This window comes from Harpia harpyja, chromosome 6 (assembly GCF_026419915.1).
Source record: "Harpia harpyja isolate bHarHar1 chromosome 6, bHarHar1 primary haplotype, whole genome shotgun sequence".
Taxonomy (NCBI): domain Eukaryota; kingdom Metazoa; phylum Chordata; class Aves; order Accipitriformes; family Accipitridae; genus Harpia; species Harpia harpyja.
In genome coordinates, this window is record NC_068945.1 from 27,830,692 (window position 1) to 27,856,038 (window position 25,347).

Sequence of the window (25,347 nt, forward strand, 5' to 3'; positions counted from 1 at the left end):
CATCCAAGGAGCTGGAAGCCCCACGCAGCAGGCAAATGAAGGAGCAGCTCTTCCTGCTCAGCTGGCAGAGATGAGGCTTGGAAGGAATTTGCAAAGTCACTAAGATCCATCATTTATTCCCAGCAGGTGTTTCTGAAAAATCAATTTCAAGAGTTTTACACAGCCTGCATGAAACACACCTCTTGCCTGGCTAATGCAGGGAAGCGTAACTACAGGAGCAGTGATTTAGAAACAAATCAGTATTAAAATTTAGTAATTTACTGCCAGACAGGTCAGGCAACCAGAGGAGAAACCCAAACAAACCACACCACCACAGACACCAAAGCAGCAGCCGTCACTTTACAGGGAGCTCAGCATGTTTTGCATCAGGCACAGCGCTGTTGGCAGGTGCTCAGGGCTGTTCCTCTCACCCCTCTTCTTCCCCTTCCTTCCTCCCCGATTTGAGGATAGAAGAAAGCAAGAAAACACAAAACCCAAGGTCCACCTCTGTCGAACTCGGTGCACACCCAAAGACAACGGTGTGGAACGGTCCCATCCCTCTCCTCCTGAAGGCTAGATGCATGGGATGCCGGAGGCTGAAATCCAGGAACTGACAGATCCTGAATCGGATTTCACATAGCTCTCGCTGTTCCAAGGCTGCGACCGCAGAGATCAGCTCAGATTTATTTTTAGGTGCTCCAGCCCTGTGCCTTTTTTCCAGTAATTCTGATCAAACTCGTTCCTGGAACTCGGGAACAGGTTCAGCCACAAGACAGCGCTTCCTGCGTGTAAGATGTCACTCCCAGCAAGGATGCCAGGGAAGGAAGAAATGACAGATGCTGGCGTCACTTTATCATTTTCTACTTTATTACTTCAAATTAACAACCACGATAAAGCTCAAAAAAGTCCAATATTTACACAGGAAAAAAGTACAAAATCCCCCCCAAAGTTCTTCAGGTTTTTTTTTGTTTTTTTAAATTACAAAGTAATAAAAAGTTTTGCTCTTTAATTAAAAAAAAGAGAGAGACAGTAAGAGGGGTAAATAAATTAGGAAAAAAATAGGGAGGAAAAATAAAGTGTTAAATAGAAAGGATAAAAACAAACAAAACAAAGACTAACCCCACCCTCCCCGCCACCCCCCCCCCGCCAACAACCCATCGGCTCCACACTACAGTGACAGTGTGTCTGCTACAGGCCATAGGTCGCAGTGGTGATCATTGTGTTTCAAAGCCCCAAGTGCCACAAAGCAGCTTGAGTATTCCTAAATTATATTTAAAAACAACTAAAGTGGGGGGGAAAGGGGGGGGAGACAGGTGGGAGAGGGCAGGAAGGGATTGTGCATGTACTGTGGATCTTACTTGGGGTTGCATGAGGGAAGGAGAGAGCAAGAGCCATCGCTCTGAAAGAACACCAAACTCCAGTTTCTGTGCGCCCCTCTCTTCTCCTCAAGTCCCACACTCTCTCCGCAGGAATTAAAACAAGTTTTAATTAAAAAAAAAAATAAAAATAGAAAAACACGCACAGCCAGACAAAAAAAAGACCCCACTGCAGGGATGGGAAGTGTATTTCTCCCTGTATTTCAGCTCCAGCGTTCCCATCCTCCATGGGACCAGGTGCCTCTCCACAGAGATCCCTCGGCACGTGAGGACCACTCGGATCAGGGAAGTCTGGCACTTCTCCCGACAGCCGGAAAAAAACCGCAGAGAAGCCACCCAAGGAAAGGAAGCCCAAGTCAATGATTAGGCTGTTGCCACAATTCCCCTCACAGCTTAAAATTCATTTAATGCTTGAGAAAATAAATTCTGTATATAGTAATAAAAATCAGACTTCTACCATCAAGTGTGGCTGGAATCTGATTCCCTCCTGGCCCACACGGCTCCTGGAAAAAAAAAACAAAACCAAAACAGAACAAAAAAAACCCAAAACAAAACAAACAAAAAAAAAACAAAAAACCCCCACCCACCCACCCCCATCCCCTGCCCTCAGAAAAAAAGGAGAGCAAAGTTAAAATTTATATGGCTAGAAACCATATGATTTAAAAATAATAATTAAAAAAAAAAAAAACAAAGCAGGAAAAGATATCCAAGAAGAAGAAGGGGGAAAAAAAAAAAAAGAAAAGAAAAAAAGAGAGAAACCAAAACCAGGAGCAGAGACTCAGGAGAGGGAACTGGGGGTAGCCAGTGTGGGCAGTGGTAGGGCCGGGGTAGGGCTGGGGGGGCAGCGGAGGTGTTCCCGCACGGCTCCCGCGTCGTCAAGCTTCTCGGAGGCGCTCGCGCTGGGGGACGCAGGCGGCCCTCTCAAACGGCTCATGCCAGCGCAGGGGCACAGCTCGACTCCTCGTCGTTGGCAAAAAGAAATTCTGTCGGGGTTTTTTTTGTTGTTTTTTTGTCTTTTTTAGTTTTTTGTTTGTTTTTTGGGTTTTTTGTTTTTTAAAAGAAAAATACAGTGAAGACACTAGAAAGAGAATTAAAAAGAGAGAAAAAGGGAAGAGACTTTAGGAGAAAAGGCTCTTCCCAGCACTTCCAATGCCAACTGGAGTGTAACAAATCAAATCAGCCCTTTCTTCTACACTCCTGCCATGCCTCAGAGTTACCTTGTCCAGCTACTGTCGTTTTCTCTACAAGCGGCACTCGCTAGCTGTGCAAAGTCTCGCACACTTGATTACGTGCTCAGCACCCTCCTCCCCAACACTATCACACTGGCAGAAAAGCATTCATTAGGATCTAAAGAAATGGCTCCCCAACCCAGCACCTTCTCCACCCTCCCTACCCTCCTGGAGAAATGGAAGCTATCTTCACACCCAAGATAATCCATCCCCTCAAGGTTTTGGCAGCCAATCTTACTCTTCCCTCTGAAGCCAAAAAACATCTCAAAGTAAGGCAAAGGGAAAGGAAATGTACCAATCCCCCACAGCAACATCAAAGCCTTAACCTAATCCCTAATGCCAGCAATTCCCTCCTCGAGGGATCCCAGGCACGAGGACAGGCTCACCTAAGCAAACACTGGTCCAGTGGCAATTGCTCCTCACTTCCCAAGGTGATCAAATGGCACACTTGTCTACAAGAGAAAAGGAAGAGTAGGTAAGGGATGGAGAGAAAGAAAAAGGCACAAAGGACGCCGAAACAGGGAGGCTGCACGTACGTTTCTCTCAGGACATCCTCCCTCCCAAGAGTTTACTGTTCCACTTGTCCAAACCACTGCGGTCTGGAAGGCAACCAGGTGAAGGCTTATTCCAAGCAAAGCAGAGCTAAGACGACAGTACTGAGCATGGCCTCCAGAAAATACGTAACTGAAGAGCTAAGGCGTAACTTGGTACCGCTCCCCTCACCACACTAGACGCTTGAGGCTCATGTCAGCTCCAGCAGATCAGGTGAAAACCACTGTGGGGCCTGTAGTCCTTCTGGGACATCCAGGCCAAGGCCACGAACTCCGCAGCAGGGACTCACCTGTGATGCTGAAATCCGTGACACTTCTTGCCGTCCTGTGAGGTCAGATGAGGAGACGTTGGCAGGAGCTCCTCGGTGTAATCTCATGCTGACCTTCCGCTCCCTGTCCACTCTTGAGATGGCTCTGGGGGACGTGTTTCCTATTGGGGCAGAGAAACACGAGACAAGAATATCAGTCAATAGTTTTGGTTTCCAGCCGACAACAGGGGTGGCACTCCCCCACCAACTCTCCCACCCCACTCACCGGACTGTTGGATTCGGGAGGTAGGGGTGGAGGCCATGGGCTCGGTGACATTACGAAGACGGTTGGCAGTGGCTCCAGCAGGCGGGCCGGGGGGCAGCGCTCGCGTGGCTGACCCCCGGAGTTGCCCCATCCTCTCTTCTCGCTCATGCTCTCGCCGCTCCCGATCCATATCCTCAGGGTTTCGGGCTGCTCCCTGAGGAGGAGAGAAACCCCCACGCCGCGCACAGCTATCAGGCAGGAGAGACAGCAGCAGCCCCAGACAGAAAACACACAGTGCTCCATCACACCAAGAAAGCAGAGCTTCATCCCCAAAACACGTTCTCCCCCCACCATCTTCCACTCCACCCAGAGAGGGCCTCATTCTCTTCCATGAGGAAACATGGAAGAAAGCATATGGTACTACGGCTGTTATTGCAATCCACATCTGTGTCCCACCTCCAAATATAGTTCCCTCCCGAAAAATTATCGCTACCTACCTATAGCTATAGATCTATTGACACACATGCTCCATCAGACACACTCACTAACACAATAGTAGCTATACCCCCCAGTTAGCACCAACAACAACTCTGCCTCTTTTCACTCCACCTGGTCCCCTTTCTCAAGTCGCTCACCAGGGGTAAGTACAAATGGCGGGCAGTTTCCAGCTTTCCTCCCCCACCTCCATGATACAAATCAACCCCTGCCCCTCCAGCCCTTTCACCACACACTCACAAATTTAAGCATGTTCCAGTCAAAGACGTAGTCATAGGAGAAGCCTTGGCGGTGGAAGAGGTTGCGGAAGAGCTGCCGCAGGTACGAGTAGTCAGGTTTATCATCAAACCTCAGTGAGCGGCAGAAGTTGAGGTATGTTGAGAACTCAGCTGGAGGGAGCAGAGAACATCTGGTTGTTGAACACCATCCAACCCCCCTGGTCCCACTGCAGAGCCACCGCAGCCTTTCAGCAGTGGTGTGCTGGACCAGGATGGCACAAACACAGAGCTGTGTAATGAAACAGAGCCTGCTGGTTGCAATGGTTTGGCCGCCAAGAAGACCCCATCCTTATTTTTACCACAGGAAATGTTCACACATCTCTTTTTTTCTGGCTGCTTCTCCAAGCAAGAGGTAGCAAGTCACAGAGCCTGCTGAAGGAGAGTAAGAATGCAGGCCTAAAGAATAGGTGGAGGTGAGCTTTGGGAAACTCAGCTCAGACCAGAGGGCCTCCTAGTTCTGTAGCCTGTCTTAAGCAGTGGCCAGAAGTTGACCGCTACAGAGGAGAAAGACTGGGGCAAGCATGTCTGACACTTCCACCTACTTTCAGCTCGGGGAACTTCCTTATCTGTATGTGGTTTCTAATTATTTAGTAACCCTCAGTGGATCTCTCTTCCACATAGCTGTCCAATCTCTCCCTGAACTCCTGTAAGCTCTAAGTATCCACAACATCTTCTGGGAAGGAGTTCTACAGGTCTACTACTGGCTGTGTGAAGAACCACATCATTTTGTTTTGAAGCTAGCAGGAACCAGCTTTGTTTCTCTTCCAATACAAGAACGGGGGCCACCAAATAATCAGCTCCCATCCAAACTTCTGGAGGCATAGCGAGAGTGTAGACTTTTACCATCTCTCTCCAATCGCCTCTTTTCCAGGTTCCAGCAAACCCCTTGCTTGTACAGAAATCATCTCACCTCTGGTCACCCTTTTGGCCTTTCCTGGACCTTCTTCCCCTTCTACCGCATCCTTTCTGAAATAGTGGGATGGACCAGAGTTGCGCAGTGCATGCAAGGTGCGAGTGGGCCATGGGTTTACACACACTGTTTGGGCTTCTTTTCTTTCCTAGTAATTCCTAACACCCGATTCGCTTTCCTCAGCAGCCCTGAAGCGCAAAGTTAATGCTTTCACAGAACCATCTATTATAACTCCAATAGCTCATTGGTGAGTGGCACTGGTCAGCTCAGAGCCTACTATTCTGCAGGTGACATGAGGACCAAGCCTTCTGCTCTCCCCTCACATACATTACTCCACGTTTACCTGCAAAGAACTGCATTTGCCTCTTCATTGTCTGGTTATTTCTGGGACTCATCACACTCGGCCCTCATCCTCATTATCCAGAATAACTCAGGATCATCAGCACACCTTCTCACCTCACTGCCCAACCCTCTTGCAGACTGTATCTGAGGTCCTAAAGATCCCTCTCACCTTACTAACCCTCACCTAACTAATCCCCCACCTCCTTACTAACACAAGGCTTGACTGTCCACAGAAACATCTACGTTTCCCACTTTTGAACCCAAACTGTATCACCACTGGTCTCTTATCCTTCTCATCACTGGTGTCAGCAGCACGTCCTGGTCTGGGGGTACTGGGCATTGCCCTTCAAGACTCAAGACTCCATGGGGTTTCAGCAGGAGAGCAAGCCATGCACCAGACAAGAGAGCCATCAAGATGAGAGCACTTACAAGGGTACCCTTTGCAGAGCACTTCAATGGGCGTCGACATCTTTTTCTCACTGATCCTCTCGTACTTTTGGCGCTTGGTGGCAGCCTTGAGGCCCTGCCAGGGCAGCGAGCCCAGGTTGAAATACATGAGCACATAGCCCAGGCTCTCCAGGTCATCACGGCGACTTTGTTCTGTGGGAAGGAGTTACAAAGGGGTAAGGAGTGAGCAGCAAGCAAAACTGCTTTGGCAATCACACAGCTTTGGAGATGAACACGGAACAGAAGAAACAACCCCTCTCTCTTCTTTGGTAGATTTCTATGGATAGACAAACTTGTAGAAGACATTCCAGTACAAATTCCTATGGGGATGCTCATGCCGCAAGAGTTAAAGTGCTCCTCTCCCCATACAGCCCAACCCACTTCATAAATGAATAATTACTCTGACTACCTCCTCACTTGGACAAGCCTTAATTCACACAAAAATTCAACAGCTCAAGAAGTGCTGCAGTGACACTGCCTACTTTGCTCTTCCCAGTCCCAGGGGAAGGGCACCTACGCTTCTCCACCCAGAATGATACTTCACCCTGGGGATTAGTCATAGCAGAGGTAGTCACGGAAAGACAAAGCTAACAGAGGTAAGCCCGACACAACCCCTTCAAGCACATCTTCTAATTAACCTGCTGATATTCTTTACACAGGGCAGAAATGAGTAACTAGCGACGCCTTCTTGTGGTAAACGACTTTGTTGGTATTTTAGAGAAGCCTAACGTAATACTTTGCAAAGATCTTTCTGGATTGGTGGCATTTTTCAAGCTGTGGAGGAGAAACGCAGGAATACAGAGGTATATTTTGAACAAAAGATTCCCCTCCAAATGGGGAAATGACTGTGTAACCAGCATCACTACTAACTCCACTCAGAGCAAAGGTTGCCCTTAATACGCCACTGTACGGGCCCACTTTTAAATGCATATTTATTAAACAAAAAAATTTGTTTCCCAAACAAAAACATTCCACATTGAACTTGTCCCCTGGAATGACCAAACCATTTTACGCTGCAAGTTAGCTCAAGACAGACTTGATGCAGAATCTCAGCAACTGAAAACATTTGACTAGTTAACTTGTGAAACTCCTCCCAGCTCCTCCAACATGTTTACAAATTAATCTATAAATTTTGCCAAGAAGCTTTTGCCCCTGTTCCCTTCCCAGATAAAATAAACACTATGAAGAAAGTACTTTACATCTTGAGGAGAACAACAACTTACATAGACAACAGAGGCAAAATTATGGCTTGAAAGAAAGCACAGGGGTAGAAGAAAGACTAAAGAGATTCATCTATTAGATTCATTTACTACTACAGCACATTTTCCTGGATTCAGTGCCATGTCCTAGAAGATGCTCCAGATTATGTATTGGTCTGTGGGTTAATTCTCAGTGTCAGTTACACGCTACCACCTGCCCCATCCAAAGGCCAGTAGATTACTACAGCTACCCCTTACTCTGCTAGCTGACCTGAACCCTGACAAAGGAGTAGCTGTAGCAGGTCACAGATCTAGATGTCCAGATATACCGACACAAGCTGTGGGTCACCATGGGCCTTTCTTCTCCTGCATGCCTCTCATAACCTCCTAAGTGTTTTTGAGGTCTAGGAGGGTTGGCAAATAAAAAATATTGGGGGGGGGGGGGGGGGGGGGAGCACAGTGGTTGCAGAAGAAAAGGGGGGTTGTCATCACTCCATAACTGAGAGGAGAGCGCCTTTAGTTCAAAGCACATGAAATGCCATAAAAATGCCATGTTCCAAGACAGGAGTAGAGGAGAAAGCAGACATGCAGATCCCCAAAGTGTCTTACTTGGAGCATGCAGAAATAACAGCATTTTTTGACCTCACTAACTTACCGCCTCATGTTGCCCACTTTAAAGGGGCTAATACTTCCTAATCTTATCAGGCTGCTGCCAAAGATAACTACATGATTGGCTGGGAGATGCTTAGATGCTATGAAGGGAGAAGGGAAAAGAAACCCACAGTTTTGCATTTAGCCTAAGGCTGGGATACGTGTACTTTCAGAGGGCTGCAATTACACACCATGCATACCAAATAAATAAAACTAAACAATATTTCATAATGACCTACATCCTGAGACAGGAGGCCTGTGGAAATGGGAGTCAGAACGCACATCCAGGGCCTGAAAGCACAGGTGACAAAGGCAACCTCAATCCTGCAATTTGCCAGCCCTCAACTTATCCGTGCTGTAGCTTTAAAGCCTGTAACTGTGGGTTGCCTGTCTGGAGCATGGGGGTGCCCCTCAGAGTAGGGAAAGGCAGGGCAGGAACCAGAGAAACCTACTGAACAGACAAATCAGCCTTTTAGAAATAAATCAGATCTTGCCTCCTAAATCTTGCTTGAACTCCATGCTGCTTAAGGTAGGCTGGACCACACATCTCCATTTGCGTGGAGCACAGGAGCTTTGAGCACAGCCACCGACTCCATCCAGAACAACAGGAGACATTCTGCAAACGTATGTCTAGGCACAGTCCTAGTGATTTGGGGAACACCAGAATTAGACGCTTGAGGTTAGGGAGACTGAAGTCAGTGGGGGATGCTACATGTCCTTACTGGAGGCAAGGAGAGGGGTTACAAAACCAAACCGGGCAGCTCATTAGTATCAATTACATGCATGCAAACACGCCTTAACTATGCCTTAACACAGCAATATGATCGAGGAAAAACAACTGTAAGCAGGACACCCAATTATTAAAATGCTGAATGATAAATGTCTGATTGTGTCGTATCCCTGAAGTATCATTTCTCAGGTACATGTGGTCATTGTAACCCACTTAAACAATTTCAGTGAGATTCAAATCCATGAGGAGCCTGAAGCACCTACATGATGGGTCACAGCTGTCAAGCTACCTCAAAACATTGTAGCTGTCTTTCACCTGTAACCCTAACTACAAGATCCAGAATTAAACCTTGGGTGACGGTGAAGAACAATAGTTCCTACACCCCGTTTCTTTGTTTCATCTTCAGTTACTATTACACATCCCCAAGCTATCTCCAAATACTTTTTTTTTTTCTTTGCCTGGCCCCATATACCAACAGCCACAGGATACTAAATAACATTAGACAGCAAAAGTGGAGTAATTAATTAGTTAGGGGAAAAAAAAGTTCACCTCTACACTCCAGAGAAACATTATTTAAACACCACTACTTTCCACTTTTAGAAGCTTGACAATTGTCGACTAACTCTCACAGCATGCCTGGGACGCAGGCGAAAGATCTCACTTTACAGTCTGAGAAAGAGAAACACAAGTGACGCAAATGCGTGCCCAGAGCAAGTCAGTCCAGAAGCAGGATTGCAGTCATGACCTGTGACACTACATCACACTTCCTCTCCCCATTTTATCGCAGCTTCTCAGCTCTCCTACAATAGATTCGGGACTGCTACTTTTACAAGACACTCATCCTTTCCTCCCTCACTCACAAAACCCCTTCCAACATAAAACACATGGTTGCCTTCCCACTCAACCCAGCATGACCTCTCAAACCCAACCCACTCTGCAAAGCAACCTGGTGCCAGTTCCCCCCCACTCCCAGGGAGGCTCCCAGCCAGCCCACACCCTCACCTCCCTTCCCAAAGCAGGGTCCTCAGAAGGAGCTGAGTCAGGGGTGAGTAGCAGGACAGTGAGTTACCTGGGGAAGACATGCTTGGGCAAAGACAGGAGACTGAGGACTGGTTGCCTTGGATGTAAGGTTGTGACAAAACTTTTTTCTTTGCAGTGTAAAGAGCCTCCTGATCCCCAAGGACAGTGCTTCCCCCCCACCCCCCGATCCTATCCAAAGCGATGCTGTTCCCACGCAGGACTCCCTAGAAATCAGCTGTGTTCACTGGGGCCAGCCCAGCTACAAGCAGACTTAACCAAGCAACATTTTCCTGACTACATACTCAGATCTGATTTTGCACGTGCTGGGACTACACTTCCCCCTTCTCTCCCCGCTGCATGGCAACAGCCTTTAAAAACACACAAAAATCTGGAATGGGTGACAGAGGGCAGGATGAGCAGAAGAACTTTATGCTGTGCACAGCCTACACTGATACCATCTAGGACACGTGTTTGGGGAGGAACTGCCCCCCACCCCCAGCCTCCTGTTATCCAGAGAGAGCCCACCAGGCTTCTTCCAAGACTGTCTCCTGGGCACCCCTGGGCATCTATTTCAGACTTCACAAGCTCCAGAGGGTGCAAGGGACTCTCATCCCCAGAGCATGTGAAAATTGACTGGAATGCGTGAACCAAAGCCTGCACAGTCCAATGACTCCCCCAACAGCAAGTCTCCAGCTGTGGAAATCGTCCCCAATCTCGCCTCCTACTTTTTCACCCGGTCACTGGGAAAAGAATGTGTTTCCTCCAGACATTGGAATGCCCAACCCTTAGCTTGCACATTCAAATAAAGGCATTTATTCATTTGCTATTCCCATCACATGAGTACCGCGGCACCTGGTTCCTTCTCTCTCCCTAAACCGCATTAACGTAACGTTAAGAGATTTTAGTCTCTGAAAAGTCATAAAATTCAGAGTGACGGTTCCCATGGCAATGCTGCTAACTCAGAAATGTGTCTGTCATACACCCTGTAGCAAGGTCTTGAGAAACAGGAACTCCAGCTGCAGCCGTGACAACCCCTATCCCCTTTTCTCCAGGCAGGTCGTGTAACCTTTATGCCATTCAGGGGAACTATCTGCAACGTGGAGATAATACACCCGAGACCTGTTGTGCAGAGTAACTCACACCCAGACTTTCCCAAAGCAAAGGGCATGAAGAGAGCAACGGCTGTGCTCAGACCGATGGCATAAGCAATTTGCCCTTGGATTAGTGTTCAGACATTGTTTGTTCATCCTGATACACAAGCCAAGCACCAGCAGTAAAGGGCTAAGTTGGGGTGGGATGAATAATAAAGTCCTTCAAAAAAAACCCAACCAACCCCACATCCAGACATTTAGCCTCTCGTGATCAGTTCAGACAGCGCAGGCACACACAAAAGAATCGACAGACATAGTAGTGAGAATTATTTTGTGCATGTCTCCTTGTGGCAGTTACCATGGCTGTGGAAGTCTTGACTAAGAATTCAATGGAGAGTCAGTTATATATAAGCAGGTCAGGCCAAAATACAGAAGACCAACTCGGAAAGCTCTACAAGAACTATTTTTACTACATGGAAGAGGTCAGGAGATCACAGCCCACTCTCAACACACAACACTCCCCATTTTGATACAAATAAAGCATTTTCCTTCTACCATTATACAGTATTAAGCAAGGAAGACAGTGGGAAACTGCTTCATTTTCTGCAGGTCAAATCTTGACTCCAGATTACTGAGAAACCATCTGCAAGAGGGGAGAATGGGAAGGTTTCCCGAGGAAGAACAAGGACACAAAATCCTGTGGAAGCTGTTAGTTTAAAAGGTTTGAGTTCCTTGCTCTGATTTTCAAATTCCCAGCTTATACATTTCAGAATAAGGTCTCCCAGAGATACAAACTGAGCTGTGAGCACAGGAGCTACTTTCCTGGGTCTGCAGGCAGGACAGCTTCAGTGTTTCTGCTCTTCGGATTTGCCAACCAATAGCAGAATCGAGTCAGCCTGCTCAGAACAGACCCTACAGTAACTAAGAAACTATTGCACTGTGGCCAAAGTTTAGCCCAAGCAGGGGAAAAAGGTCACATTGCAGAGAAGTAGCTGGTCAGGAAACGGAAGAGAAAACTGCAAGAGGTTTTCACCTCTGTTCCTCACAGCAACCAGGTATTGTGCATCAGGGGTTCATTCCCAGGATAAGAGTTTGGGTGACTTCAGGAGGTTTAAGTACAGCGGGTACTAACCTGCACAAGGTTTTTACAAAACCTGGGATGATGGCCATCACCAGTGTAAGACCTCGCTGAACTCTCAGCACTCTGTCCCAGCCTAGTTTTATCCCCACAGTACCAGCCACAGACACTAAAGGCAGAGCCCTACCTCCCTAAAGCTGCCTCAATCTCCCTCAGTCATGAACAGAGTGTGGTTCACAGACACATGCATATTTTGAAGGCCCATAACAGCCAATCCTCTATCACAAAACCCAGATGTCCAGGCAGTAGGGAAGCCTCCCCTCATTTCAGCTTCTTGTACATTTCCCGCACATGGCTGTCCCTGTCCTCAGCGGTGGGTAACAGGAGTATCCCCATATTGCAGTGGGCCTGTACCCTCCAGCTCTGACAGCTACAGAATAATCACTGATGAAGGCACTCAGGAGTCAACATAAAGGTTTCAATTGCACATATCCCTAAAGGCTCAGTGCCTGCGAACATCTCGTTTACATATCTAATCAGCCTGCAAAAATTGTGCAAGGCAGAGTCAGTAGTAGTAAAGTCAGGGAGGTCACAGCCTTGCTGCTGAAACAGGGCCCCGCTGTACTAAGCAGCACACAAACACATACCGGTACACAATCGAGGAGCTCAGAGTGCCACAAAAGGCATGCGAGGTAACACAGGCATAACAGTTAAGTTATTTACCCACCATCTCAACATAGGTCAGCAGCGGAGCCAGGCACAGAACCTGATCCCCTCCTTCTGGGGACACACTACCTCCCCTGGAAAGCCCCACCAAAGACCAACAGCAGGCTCACCAATTCCCAGGTGGGTGTTGATAGAGGCATAACGGGCTGTGCCAGTCAGATTCTTGTTTTCCCGGTAGGGGATGTGCTGGTGGGTCCGGGCATCTCGGTATTTCTTGGCCAAACCAAAATCAATGATGTATACCAGGTTGCCTTTTTTGCCGAGGCCCATAAGGAAGTTGTCTGGCTTCACATCCCGGTGGATGAAGTTCTTGGAATGAATGTACTCAATACGGCTGATCTGGAGGGGGTGAATAAATAAATAAAAAGTGAGACAAGCAAGAAGGTAACTTATCATAACTGTACCTGTTAAAAGAAGTACCCTGTCCAGGACACTGGCCTGTCAGAGCAGGGAAAGGGACATTTTGCAGAGAATATCAGAGATGACAGCCAAGGAAAAATACACCCTCTGGAGGCAGAAGGATCTGGAGATGAAGAATGGAGATGGAATTCAACCCTGCACACCAGCCCAGTCCTCCATCTGGGGAGGTCACCATTAGCACCACAAGGAAGAATGGGAAGCAAGTTCACATGGACTAAAACTTTGAGCTTCAGTACTGACACCAGTCAACTTTCAAACTTAGCCAGGCTGGGAAAGGAGAGGGTCCAGAACAGCTAAGGGCCTTAAACCCAGGGCACAGGCCGTTGCATTGGGGAGGTTTAGATTGGATATTAGAAAAAAATTCTTTATTGAAAGGGTTGTCAGGCATTGGAACAGGCTGCCCAGGGAAGTGGTGGAATCACCATCCCTGCAGGTGTTCAAAAAACACATAGACTTGGCACTTCAAGACATGGTTTAGTGGGCATGGTGGTGTTGGGTTGACAGTTGGACTTGATGATTTTAGAGGTCTTTTCCAAACTTAATGATTTGATTTGATAGGTAGCTGTCCTGGTTTTGGCTGGGATAGAGTTAATTTTCTTTCTAGTAGCTGGTATGGTGTTATGTTTTGGATTTAGTGTGAGAATAATGTTGATAACACACGGATGTTTTCAGTTGTTGCCAAGTAGTGTTTAGACCAAGTCAAGGATTTTCAGCTTCTCATGCCCAGCCAGCAAGAAGGCTGGAGAGGCACAAGAAGTTGGGAGGGGACACCGCCAGGGCAGGTGACCCAAACTGGCCAAAGGGGTATTCCATACCATGTAATGTCATGTCTAGTGTATAAACTGGGGGGAGTTGGCCTGGTGGGGCATTGCTGCTCAGGAACTAACTGGGCATCGGTCAGTGAGCAGTGAGCAATTGCATTTTGCATCACTTGTTTTGTATATTCCACTTCTTTTATTATTGTCATTTTATTATTGTTATTATTATCATTATTAGTTTCTTCCTTTCTGCTCTATTAAGCTCTTCTTATCTCAACCCGCAAGTTTTACTTCTTTTTCCTGATTCTCTCCCCCATCCCACTGGTTGGGGGGGGAAGTGAGCGAGCAGCTGGGTGGTGTTTAGCTGCTGGCTGGGGTTAAACCACGACAGTAGCGATGCCAGTCATTCATCACACAGGCAAAAGCATCTATGCAGGCAACACTAATATAGGGTGAGCAGCAAGGGAAGGAAGGAGGGATGGAGATCAAGAAAAGCCAGCAGTGCCTAAGTTCCAGGCCCCCAGCTTCATCAAGAAATAGAAACCTGGCAGCCACTTGCTGCTAAATGAAAAAAGCCTGGGATACAGCAGTTCTTGAGCAAAGGGGATAGGGGGTGGGTGGAGGGGGAAGGCATGCAAAAGGAGAGTAGGCACAAATGCTTCAGAGGAAACTCACCATCTGGTCTGCCAGGAGCAGAACTGTCTTGAGACTAAATTTGCGGGAACAGAAGTTGAAGAGATCTTCCAGGCTGGGCCCCAAGAGCTCCATCACCATCACATTATAGTCCCCCTCTGCTCCACACCACTTAATGGAGGGGATACCCACTGGGGAAAGAGAAAGATTAAGCCCACGGAACAGAGGAAAACTGCTGCTCCCCTGCTGAGAACATCATATGTAACACCAAATCATTTCCTTTCTAAGGCCCTCCAGAACAATCTCCTTCTTCAACCACTCCCCCAGTCCCATCCTTTCCTCCCCATCTCACCTCCTCCCTGCATCATCTTGTAGAACTTGCTTTCAATGTGGAGCTGGGGATGCTTGGTTTTGACACATTCCAGTTTGATGGCCACCTCTTCACCAGTCGCAATATTGGCTCCTGCATAGAAATGAGGGCGAAATGAAGATTGCGCAAGCTTCCACTGAAGCTAAACACTTTTAACAAGGCCCATACAGATGCCAAAACCTTAAGATTTGCCCTGAAATTTATTCTCTGTGAAAGAAGTAAGATTCAGCCACTTCAACTTCGTACACAGTTTCCAGCACTGCCATTTGCAAAGGCAAGCCCAGAGGAAGGCACATGAATAGGAAACCAGCTCTGATCCTGCAGCCAGGCTAGAACAACAGTCCTACAACATGTTAACTGCCTCATTATCTCAAAAAGTGCCAGACTTTGGGAGGTCAATCTGTATGTATCAGCAGTACCTAAACTGAGTGGAAGTTTTAGCTGTCCCTGATCATACACCTAGCCCCTGAACCCAAGCCAGCCCCCCAGGCAGTGATACGGAGTACCTCTTCCCAAGCAAAATTACTAGTTACCTCAGGTACATTGTTTCAACAGAGCCACTTAGTTCAGGAGGAGACATTGCTAATATTCCCAGCTACCTCTAGTTTCTCCACAGCCCTGACCTGCTCAATACAGTCAATTCCCAAATCTCCAGCTTCTCACTCTCCTGAGGGCTTTAATAATACCTTTATCTTTTGCCAACACAGAAACATTTACTATATCCTAAATTAGAAGCATGAAGAAATAAACTGAATCCAGTACTGAATTAAGCTACTCAGATGCCTTTGTTGAAGGTATTGCTAGATGGTTTGCAATGACACAAAACCACCACCCCACGCGCTTCTTTCTGAAAAGAACTGAGCTGCCAGCCACAAAAGCCAGCACTCTGGTCCCAAAGCGCACTGTTAAAGGAGGAACAGGCTGGTCTTTCTCCTGTACTAGCTGAGAGGATTCCAGATGTTTCACATCATCCTAAAATGGAAAGAATGAAGATCTGTACACAGGTCACAGGAATGACACTCAAGACTTGCCTCTCTCTCCCCTCCTCCCATGCCTGCCTCACACAAACACAGACAAGCCCTTCCTCATATCCGGAACTATTAGAAGTTGCACTCAAACACAAATCAGACAGGAGCTCTGATCATGAGCAGCTTATGAACACTGTCATAAAATAAACTACTCCAGAAAACGCATGCCAAACATGAGCTGGAGTCAAAGGTGACGTTTTGTAGATATCCCATAGCTAGTTTTGGTAGGTCTGGTTAATTCGTGCCTCCTGATCCCTGTGATTAGACTTTCAGAGTCCACAAGGACAGCTGCAGATAGGTCTCTCCATCCATCCTCTTTCACACACTGCCCCCAGAGCCAGGGACCAAAGAGAAAAAGGAAATGTTCACACAACTGGATCCCTTCTACCCCTGGATCCTAAGGGGATCCATCTCCTGTTTAAGAGTTCTGTCTTGTACACAAAGTTAGCCAAAAGCTGCCTGCTAGCAAAAACATGTCATCTAGATACTACAGCGCCCGGTCAAGACAGACTAGCTGCTAGGAATTTGTAAGAGAGTAACAAAAACAATTGGGGCCTAGAGGGATTGATTTACTAAGAAAGATTAAAAGAGCTAAATATGTAACATAGACAAGAGATACAACTAAGAAGGGTGGGGAGGAAGAATAGGACATGACAACAGCCTGCAAATATTTGAAGGCTGTAAACACTAAGGAGGGAAAGGAATTATTTAGGGTGCTCTGAGGGAGCAATGGGATGAATTTAATAAGGGTTTTTACTCAAGAGCCAGGAGAAGGAAAAGGGAGAAAGCCATGCTGAGAGCTAGAGCCATTTGTCCAATGGTAACTTTTGGAAAGATGCTGACATTTTCCACTTAAAAACTGCTGGCCAGCAAAGCAAGTCTGTACATTCCCTTCACTGCACCACAGGACCCTTCTTACAAGTATCGGGAGTGCAAGGAGGAAAAAAAGCATGAAAAGGGGCTCAGATCACAGTAAGAACATGGCCCTGGACTAGTATCTACCTTTTAAATTAGTGTTCAGTCACTGGCCCTCATTCAGCACGGAAACACCCAGGACATCCAAACAGATAAGAGCACTCCCTTTGCTTCTCTTTTTCCCTTGCCTTTGTGAAGACGTTCCTCCAAATGCTCTGCAGCAGCTCCCTTGTCCATTCCCTGGGGGAATTTTTCCCCCTCCTAGTCCATCTGCTGACACACATGCAATGATAAGTCTTGCTGACTTTTGGCAGCAGTAGCATTAGCATTTCGAATGAACCCTGCTCCCCGAAGTTGAACAGTGGAAAGATGAATGAGTTCTCAGCTCCACATTACCCTGTGTCTTTAGGAAGATGACGATGCATCCATCTACTAGGCTGTCTGCAGGTGGGGAGTGTTATCTGTGAGCATGTAAAGCAGGAAAAGGGAAAGGAGGGGTAAGCACCAAAAAAACTTAGATTCTGCAAAATGTGAATATGCCATTCAAATGATCAACATGGCCTTCAGCCCCACACTCTTCATAGCCCAAACACAGGTGTTAGTCTCAGAAAAAGAAGAAACAACCTGTGGCCTGGAACAGCAAAAGTAGGACCAATCAGACCTAATGAGGAGCTATTCTTTGCTGAGGGGGTCACCACTTGAACACGTTAGGCTTACCCCCTCCCCAAACCCACATGTGTCTTCAGGTTGCTCCCTCTACCATTTTTTGGCTAGAGATCTACCCAGACTGAGACCACCACAAGCAAGGAGGGAATTTAAGGGCGGGAGTCTCTCTGATCCTTTGTTCCACGCTTTAACCACCATCTTTTTTAAAGGTACAAGTACAAAAGCAACAGTTCTCCGCTCCCTCTCCAGACTGGAAAGCACCACATTTCAGACAAACGCAGCAGAGCCTGCCTAGCCTCAGCCACTCGAGAGACGTATGTAGGATTGGGGATAATTCCTAACATCCACCCCCAGTCTCGCTCCGCTGTGGGGGCTGCACAAATTCAACTCATTCATCACGAGCTGTTTGAAACGGGGCCCCGGGGACAGAGGATGTCACTGGCTAAACAGGATCTTTTCAGAGTGGAAGCCTTGCTGTGTGTCTGATACAATAAACACCGCCCTCCCTGCACACCGGGCAAGCCAACAGGCACGTCCCCCCCCCGCTCTCCCCACCGCCCGCTCCCCTCTCGCCAGCTTGGCGCGGGAAGAATGGAGGGCTAGGAACAGATGGAAGAAGTCAGATAGGGCGAGAGAGAGTTAACAGGCCAGGAAACAAAGGGAAGGCACTCCCCTCCCAGCAAGGGAGGAGCCTGCCACCAGGAACTGTCCCCAGCCAGCGCTGGTCCCAGCATGCTTTGTCTGCCCCACCGTCCCCAGCTCCTCTCCACTGCCAAAGTCCCCTTCCAGCGCATCCCGGCCCCAACGATCCCTACCGCGTCCAGCAACCCTGCCCTGCCTCTTGGCCGACACCTCTGACAAAGTGCCTCTCCTCCCGACGGCCCAAAGGTCTCGGCAATTCCTCTGCAAACTGGGTTTTGCTCTCCTGAGTGAGCATTTCGAGAGGCAAATGGGCTAGCCAAGGCCCATGGGCGGCCTGATCTCATTTCCCACCCTCCCACGCCAACGTGGGGAAAGTATCCCCCCTAGCACGTCTATCCCCCAAGGCAGGGCATGGAAGGAAGGCATTGTGCTTTAAGCCCCAGCCCAGGATTAACAGGAGTCCATCCTTTGTGTCTGCCCATGTAGAAATTCAAATTTCCTTCTGACAGGAAAACCCAAAACCAAATCCCAAAGAGCAGAGCACACAGTACCCACTGGTTACAGAGCGGGCGAAGGTACTAACGTCCTGAAAGAGACAAGCTGGGGATAAACTGTACAGCCCATGCTCGCCTTCAGAGACAGACAAGGCTTGTCTGTCCCTGCTCCGTCTCCACACCGTTATCAAGAGAGAGAACTGCGAGGTGAGTCTGGTGCAGGAGAGAAGTCCTCATGAATGAGTCCCTCTGTCTGCAGAGCAGACCGTGAGAGGATAGCGTAAGCACAAGCATCCTCCAGACGCACCATCAGAGACTACGTGCCCAATCCCTCCAGGCTGGGGAGTCACCCAGGCTCCAAGAAGTCTCGCTATCACTGCTTCAAAACACACTGGCTTGCACCTCAATGAACATCACGAGGGCTTTGATACTGCGCTCAAGTAACTTGGTTGAAGTCGGCAGTCGGAGGCATCCCACTGTGCTCACCACACTAGGGCTTCCTCTGCCCCTCATGTTTTTTGGTTACAGGCAAGGCAGGCACAACCCCTTCACCAGAGCCTATTTTCCATGCCTCCTTCACACACGTGGACAACCTATTACGTGGTACAGAGGAATAAAGTATCAGGCCTTTCCATTCAGTACCTCCTTTCTTTCTCCACGCGTACCCCACATGTTTTGCAATATCCTGACAATTTATACTGTCCTAGAGAGGGTCTGGAAGGCTTCAAGCCCTAGCGTAGGTGGAAAATGCTGTGTCTGGGCTACCACCCCTCAATCCCTAGCACCTGGGAATTAAAAGCACTGTCACCTGAGACACTAACTGGCTGGAGGGCCACAGAGGAGTGGCATACAGGAGCAGGCTGCAGTAAAGGCAGCACATGGTGGAATTGGGATCCCAGATCCATTATTTATCATCTTTGCTCATGCTCTGGATAAAGGTGGCAACAAAGCCTGTTACTGATGATTCCCACAGGATACTTAATCAAGAGAGGCTGCCAACACCAATCAAGAGAGAATAATAACGCAAGAGGGAACTGGAGATAAAAGCCAGAGGTAGAAAACAGAAGGTGATTTACCAACACAGGAAAAAGTAACCTGAACTAGAGGTATTCAGTGAAAGGAACATGGGAGCGATGGGAAGATGTTGCAGAACCTAGAAGAGATCACCCACAATACAGCTGACAGTGTGCTAAGGTCAATTCTGCAATCCAATACAGTGTTGGTGATGGGGGAAGCCAAGGAGACCCAAAGCAGTCTATGCAGAGGCATCACATTACAGATCACTCAAGGGTAGCCCTTCACTACCAGACACTGGAAATGCCATACCTCGAATGCTGTGTAGGTTCCAAGCTGCTCAGCAGATGGACAAACTGGGAAAAACTGAAGGAGCAGCAAGAGTGAGGAGTGGTGGATGTACTTGAAGCAAAATGCAACTCAACTGAGCAAATTAACAGTCAAGGAGCACGTGACAACCATCTGTAAGTACCCAAAGGGTGCAGACCCCAGAAAGGGAGAGGGCAATTGTTCCGCTGGCCTGCAGGACTACAGCTGAACAGGTAGTGGTGAGAACTAGATGACAGGTAAAGCCACGCCAACTCTCATGGAGGGATCGATCAGGCTACTGGGTCATCTCGCCGCTCTTGCCCCACATGGTTTGAGCCATTAAAAACATCAGCAGGCAAAGCATCAGGGAATGTATCTACACATCAGTGTGCTGACTTGGAAGAGCTTCTCCCCAAGTGACGTGCCGTGGTAACAGGAAACCCAGCATCTCATGGGCTCTGTCCATTGAGCTCCCAGCTCAGGTCATTCCAGACATTAACTCTAAATCCCCTTACAGATCTAACAGACCTGAGCCCCAGGACTTTAACCAGGCCAGCCTCTTTGACCTGTTTTACACCTCCTGGTCTCAGACCTCTCACAGGTGCTGGACCACCTCTTCCACTACCAATCTTCCCAAAACTTTATTCCTTCTACCCTGAAGGAACAGCCATCTCCTCCCTTTCCACCACCCACTCTTTGTAGAGTTTATACCCACACACACCCAAGCTCAAGAAAAGGAGGCAAGAGAGCTGGAGTAGGGCATATGACAAATATGCCCTGAACAGTCCAAATCTAAATCAGTCTGACCAAACACCACTGTGTCTCCAATATCTGCGAGGCAAAGCCGAGCTCATCCCACTTTCTTTGCCATCAGAAGACTGGCAGCAACTAGCAGTATTCCTCGAAGCTCTTTTTCTCTCCACCACCTCCAACCTTACATGGTGCCCACAAATATCAACAGGCAAGAAAAACAACCCGAAAACAATGACGCAATTGAGAAAACACAACCTTGCAGGTGGAAGGACAGAGATTCACACTCACCTAGGTAAATGTCTCCAAACGAACCGCTGCCGATCTTTCTGCCCAGCCGGTATTTGTTCCCCACTCGAAGCTCCATGGTTCAGTTGTGCTGAGAAAAGAAGCACAGAAAGCGCAGCGTCAGAGCAGAAACAGGAAGTGAATCATGTAAGACTACAGAAGAGTCCTCCCCACTTCACCCAGAGGCTGGGTACAGTTTTTAATCTTAAAATACTTCACTTTCCACACGGCTTCTATCCCCTCTCCTGTCTCCTGGATGTCCAGGGACAGCGTGAGATAGAAATGCTGCAGGAACATGACCCTTTCAAGCATGTTTTCCATGTTCCCATTATGGGAATGTAGAAGGATTGAATCTCTTCCCCACCATTTTGTTCAGAGACTGGGGGGGGAGGCAGGAAAGCCCTCCTCAGTGGGTGGTCACTTCACACTACCATGAAGAGAGATGGTACTGCTCCTTGTAACCCACAGGACCTGGCACCTGGACAGCGGTAACCATGTGAGGCACCAGAAGGGACAGGCATAATAAACCCTATGAGAAGGAGTGCTCTCTGGCCCAGCCCTAGACCAGCACCTCGGTGGCAGCGAAGCACAGGACCCGAGGGCTGCAACAGACAGATAGACAGACTGCCAGGAGCAAGCAACTCCCATCACCCCTAGGCAGGGGCCAGCAGAGGGGACAGGGAGGAGACATCGCTGAACTGAACTCTGCGAGGTACGCACTGACTAGGAACGCCACTTGCTTATCTCCATTTCTGCTGATGGGATCGCAGCCTCCTTTGGTCTACCTGAGCCTCTCCGCCTCTGTTGCCTACCTAGGTGTGCTGGTTTGTTTTTAGCAGCTCAGGCCTTTCCTCATCCCTTTACCTGAGGTGATTAGCTAACCCTTTGACCTGCTATACCCCATCAACGTGCCCAGGCTTAGCCTACTCACCTTCCACAGAAAACCAACTAGGTGGAGGGACTACGGCCACAGAGTTTGTTCTCCTGCCAACCTCAACTTCTGCTGCAAACGCCTCAGCCAAACACTGTTCCAGCAGTTCCCCCATTAACAGCTCCCTTTCCCTTGCCCCTTCTGTGGCCACCAACTTATTCTAGGAACCACAGCTCTTCCCAAGACAGCCAATGCGTCTCCTTTCAGAGGGATTTGCCACACTCCTAATTTATGCAATGCCACATTATTAGCGTACAAAATGCAGACACAGAGCCTGTTGGGGACAGGAAAGGTGAGGAATGATTCATGTTTTCACAAGTAGGTGAGAGGAACTTTCCCTTGCTGGAGCTCGGTGGGAAGGAAGCATCACTGAAGGAAAGAAAGGAGGAATGGCCTTGTGAGACACAAGCACAAAAAAAAAATAATCCCAGCTACAGGATTCTGGGCATAGTATAAACCCAGAGCTGCTTCTCCTGCCCCAGGAGATGGGATTACAGAAAGAGGAATGGACGGGCTGCAGAGACGTACAGGGAAATAATCCTATCAAGGCATTCAGGGGACATTGTGAACCCTGAAAGCAGAGCTCCAGTCACCAGAAACCACACACAAAACACTTAGAGGTGGAGTCCCCTCACCTAGTATTTACTTATGCATGTGGGTTTCTGCGCGTCTGAAGTCTACAAAACCCCGTGGCTATTTCTGACTTTCTTACTACAAGGAATGTAGGCAGAGCCTTGGGAACTGAACCAGGAGGCAGGTGTACCTGGGTGAGGGCGCAGCAAACAGACATAATTTTTATCCGCTGCCTGCTGTTCTGTATAACCACATTAACATACATCTGACTTGCTTACACTCCTACTCCGATAAACGATCAAAGGTCTGTGTCCCCAGGAACCCGTCACACCACTGTCAGGAAGACAGCTCTCGAACCTCCTTCCTTCATGGCCGTGTTTGCCCAGGCCTGCAAACCCTGAGCACTTCCACTTGAGTCCAACTCCCAGCCGGGGCAAGTACAGCCGAGGAAGCTGCAGAGGCCGGGCAATAGGTCCCGGCAGGGTCCCCTCTGCACCAGGGCACAGCAGTTACTGCTCTGCAACACCACAGTCCCAAGCCTAAATTTGGTCCCACCCTCCTGGGACAGGCAGGAGCCAAGTTAAGGAGGGTTTCTCGCACAACGAGGCAGCAGCCCTTCTAGCTGATTAAGCAACAGGCTCCAAAGGGGAATCTAAAAAATGCTCCGGGGTGAGGGGGTGGAAGCGGGAAGCAGGATAATAGAGTAAAAAATCATGGTCTCGCACAGCTGTCATTTTGCCTTATCTCCCCCCCAACACACACGCACAAGTGTGCTTAGAAAACCTGGGTGGAGGATAGCCAGAGAGCAACAGCCTGGATTCATGGTAATGGGGCAGGACACACACATCCCACCCCCCCAACAACTGCTCCAGGAGTTCAAACATCTACTGCATTTGCTTCTACTTCACACACGTACTCCCACCACCTACAGCTTCTGCCCTTATCATCTGATCTTCAGGTCTACTACCACAAAAAGAAAGAAAATTTTACATATAAAATTTATATTATTATATATGAAATTTATATTACTCTCTCTATATTATTTATACGTGTAAAATTTAAAAAGCCATCCCTCCCTCCTGCCCCCCAGCAGGCTTATCCTCCCCAGCCCTGCCACCCTTCCTGCGCTCTCCAGCCAAGGCAGCGATCCCAGGGGCTGCAGGGCAATCATTTAGTTAAACCATTTAGTTTTCCATAAGGGATTAACACACATACAACCTCAAAGCGAGTGTGTGCTCTGCATGAGCGTTTGCATACGTGAATATCCAACATTACACAGACACCTACAATATACTACACAGCCTCAAAAAAAAAAAAATACTATCCAGCCGCCAGCGCTGCTTCCCCACACACACCATTTTGCACCAATCCCCTTTTATATAATATAAAATACCCACGTACAGGCACAAAGGCCATTATATAAACACACGACAGAGTTTGATTTCCCCGCTGTTCCAGCACCGACGGCGACCCAAGATGCAGGGACCATCTCAGGGTGGGGGCACGGGAAGGAGGGCCACCTCGGTCCCACCTGAGAGGGTCGTGAGTGCAAAGATGCCCCGGCTAGCAAAGGCCACGCAAAACCAAACCCATGGCTCCATAATGGAGGCTGCTGAGCCCAGCACCGCTCCGGCTTTCAGTGGAAGTGTGGGGAGCAGGGGCTGCTTTGCCCATAGACCATAAAGGCTTTACACGGCTTTTTTTTTTGTGAGTGTGTGTGCATGTGAAGGGAATAAAGGAAAAGGCTGGCAAAACGATCATCTGAACCGGCTTAAAAATGGGAAGGAAAAAGAGAAAAATTACATTTTGATTGAAATGCAAAACATCAAGCCCCTCCAGACCCTTTCACACTCACAAAAAGGAGAGCAGCAAATAAGATGGGGGTGGGGGAAGAAACCCCACGTACAGAGCATTTGGACTACATTTGAGGAAGAAATAGCCACAACAGGAAAACATGGGGCGGGGGGGGGGGGGGGCGACCAAAAAAAATAATAAATATGTCCCTTACACCCCCACCCCCTACAGGCAAAACACTACGCGAAGACAGCCTTACCCAGGCTGTTATTTTTCCGGGTAGGTAACAAAAACCAGCCACCCCCGGGGAACGGCGCTGAACTTCTCCTCGTTCCCCCCAAGCTCCCAGCCGCGGACCCCCGCCCCTACTGCCCCCCACCCCGCACAAAAGGAAACACCGAGACCCCCCCCCCAAACACACCCCCCCCCCCCCGAAACAGGCGATGAGAGGGGCTGGGGAGGAACACAAGGAACATCAGGGAGCGGGAAGGGTGGGGGGTTCAATCACCCCTGGGGGCGCCCCCCCCGTAAGACCCCCGGCCGAGAACGGCACGGCACCCCCTCCCCGCTCACCCCGGCCCCGCCGAGCAAGACAGGGCCCCGGCAGGGGGAGAAAGGGAAGAAGGGGGGGAGCCCCCCCCGCCCTGCCCGCCCGCCCCCCAAAATCCGCCGCCGCCGGAGGGACGACCCCCTCCCCGTTCCCCCACAAAGGGGCTTTTGTCCCCCGCTGCCCCCCCCCCCCGGCCCGGCGCATCGCGCCCTGCCCTCCCCTCCCCCGCCCCCTCCCCCTCCCTCCGCGCACACAAAGAGCCGGAGGGGCCGCCTTTCCCCCGGGGTTTGCGCCCCAAGATGGAGGCGGGCGCCCCCCATACCCACCCTGACTGGACGGGGGCCGTGTGGGGTTGCTGCTCCGCCGGCTGTCAGGGGGCCAGGCGGCCGCGGCGGGAAGGATGACGGAGGATTGGGGAGGGCTGGTGGCGGCCGTGCCCGGCGAGTCCCTCCTTCGCTCGGCTCGGCTCGGCTCGGCTCAGCGCGGCGCGGCGCTGCCTGCCGCCTCCCGCCCGCTCGCCGTCCCCTCCAGCCGGCGTGTGCTCGGCACAGCCCGGCGCTCACCCAGTTTCCATTGAACCCCGGAGCCAAACCCACT

At 49.1% G+C, this 25,347-nt stretch overlaps 1 protein-coding gene across 1 annotated transcript; it reads right to left on the reverse strand.

Moving 5' to 3' along the window:
• Nucleotides 1-1,959: 1,959 nt before the first annotated feature.
• Nucleotides 1,960-25,347, reverse strand: CSNK1E (casein kinase 1 epsilon). The gene is made up of 11 exons (XM_052790240.1): nt 25,077-25,347; nt 20,906-20,993; nt 14,779-14,889; nt 14,469-14,617; nt 12,726-12,954; nt 6,103-6,273; nt 4,384-4,532; nt 3,670-3,862; nt 3,426-3,565; nt 2,971-3,036; nt 1,960-2,433 (listed from the first exon to the last, which is right to left on the reverse strand). The coding sequence occupies exons 2-10, from the start codon at nt 20,979-20,981 to the stop codon at nt 3,004-3,006; spliced, it is 1,251 nt and encodes a 416-aa protein (XP_052646200.1). The 5' UTR covers nt 20,982-20,993; nt 25,077-25,347; the 3' UTR covers nt 1,960-2,433; nt 2,971-3,003.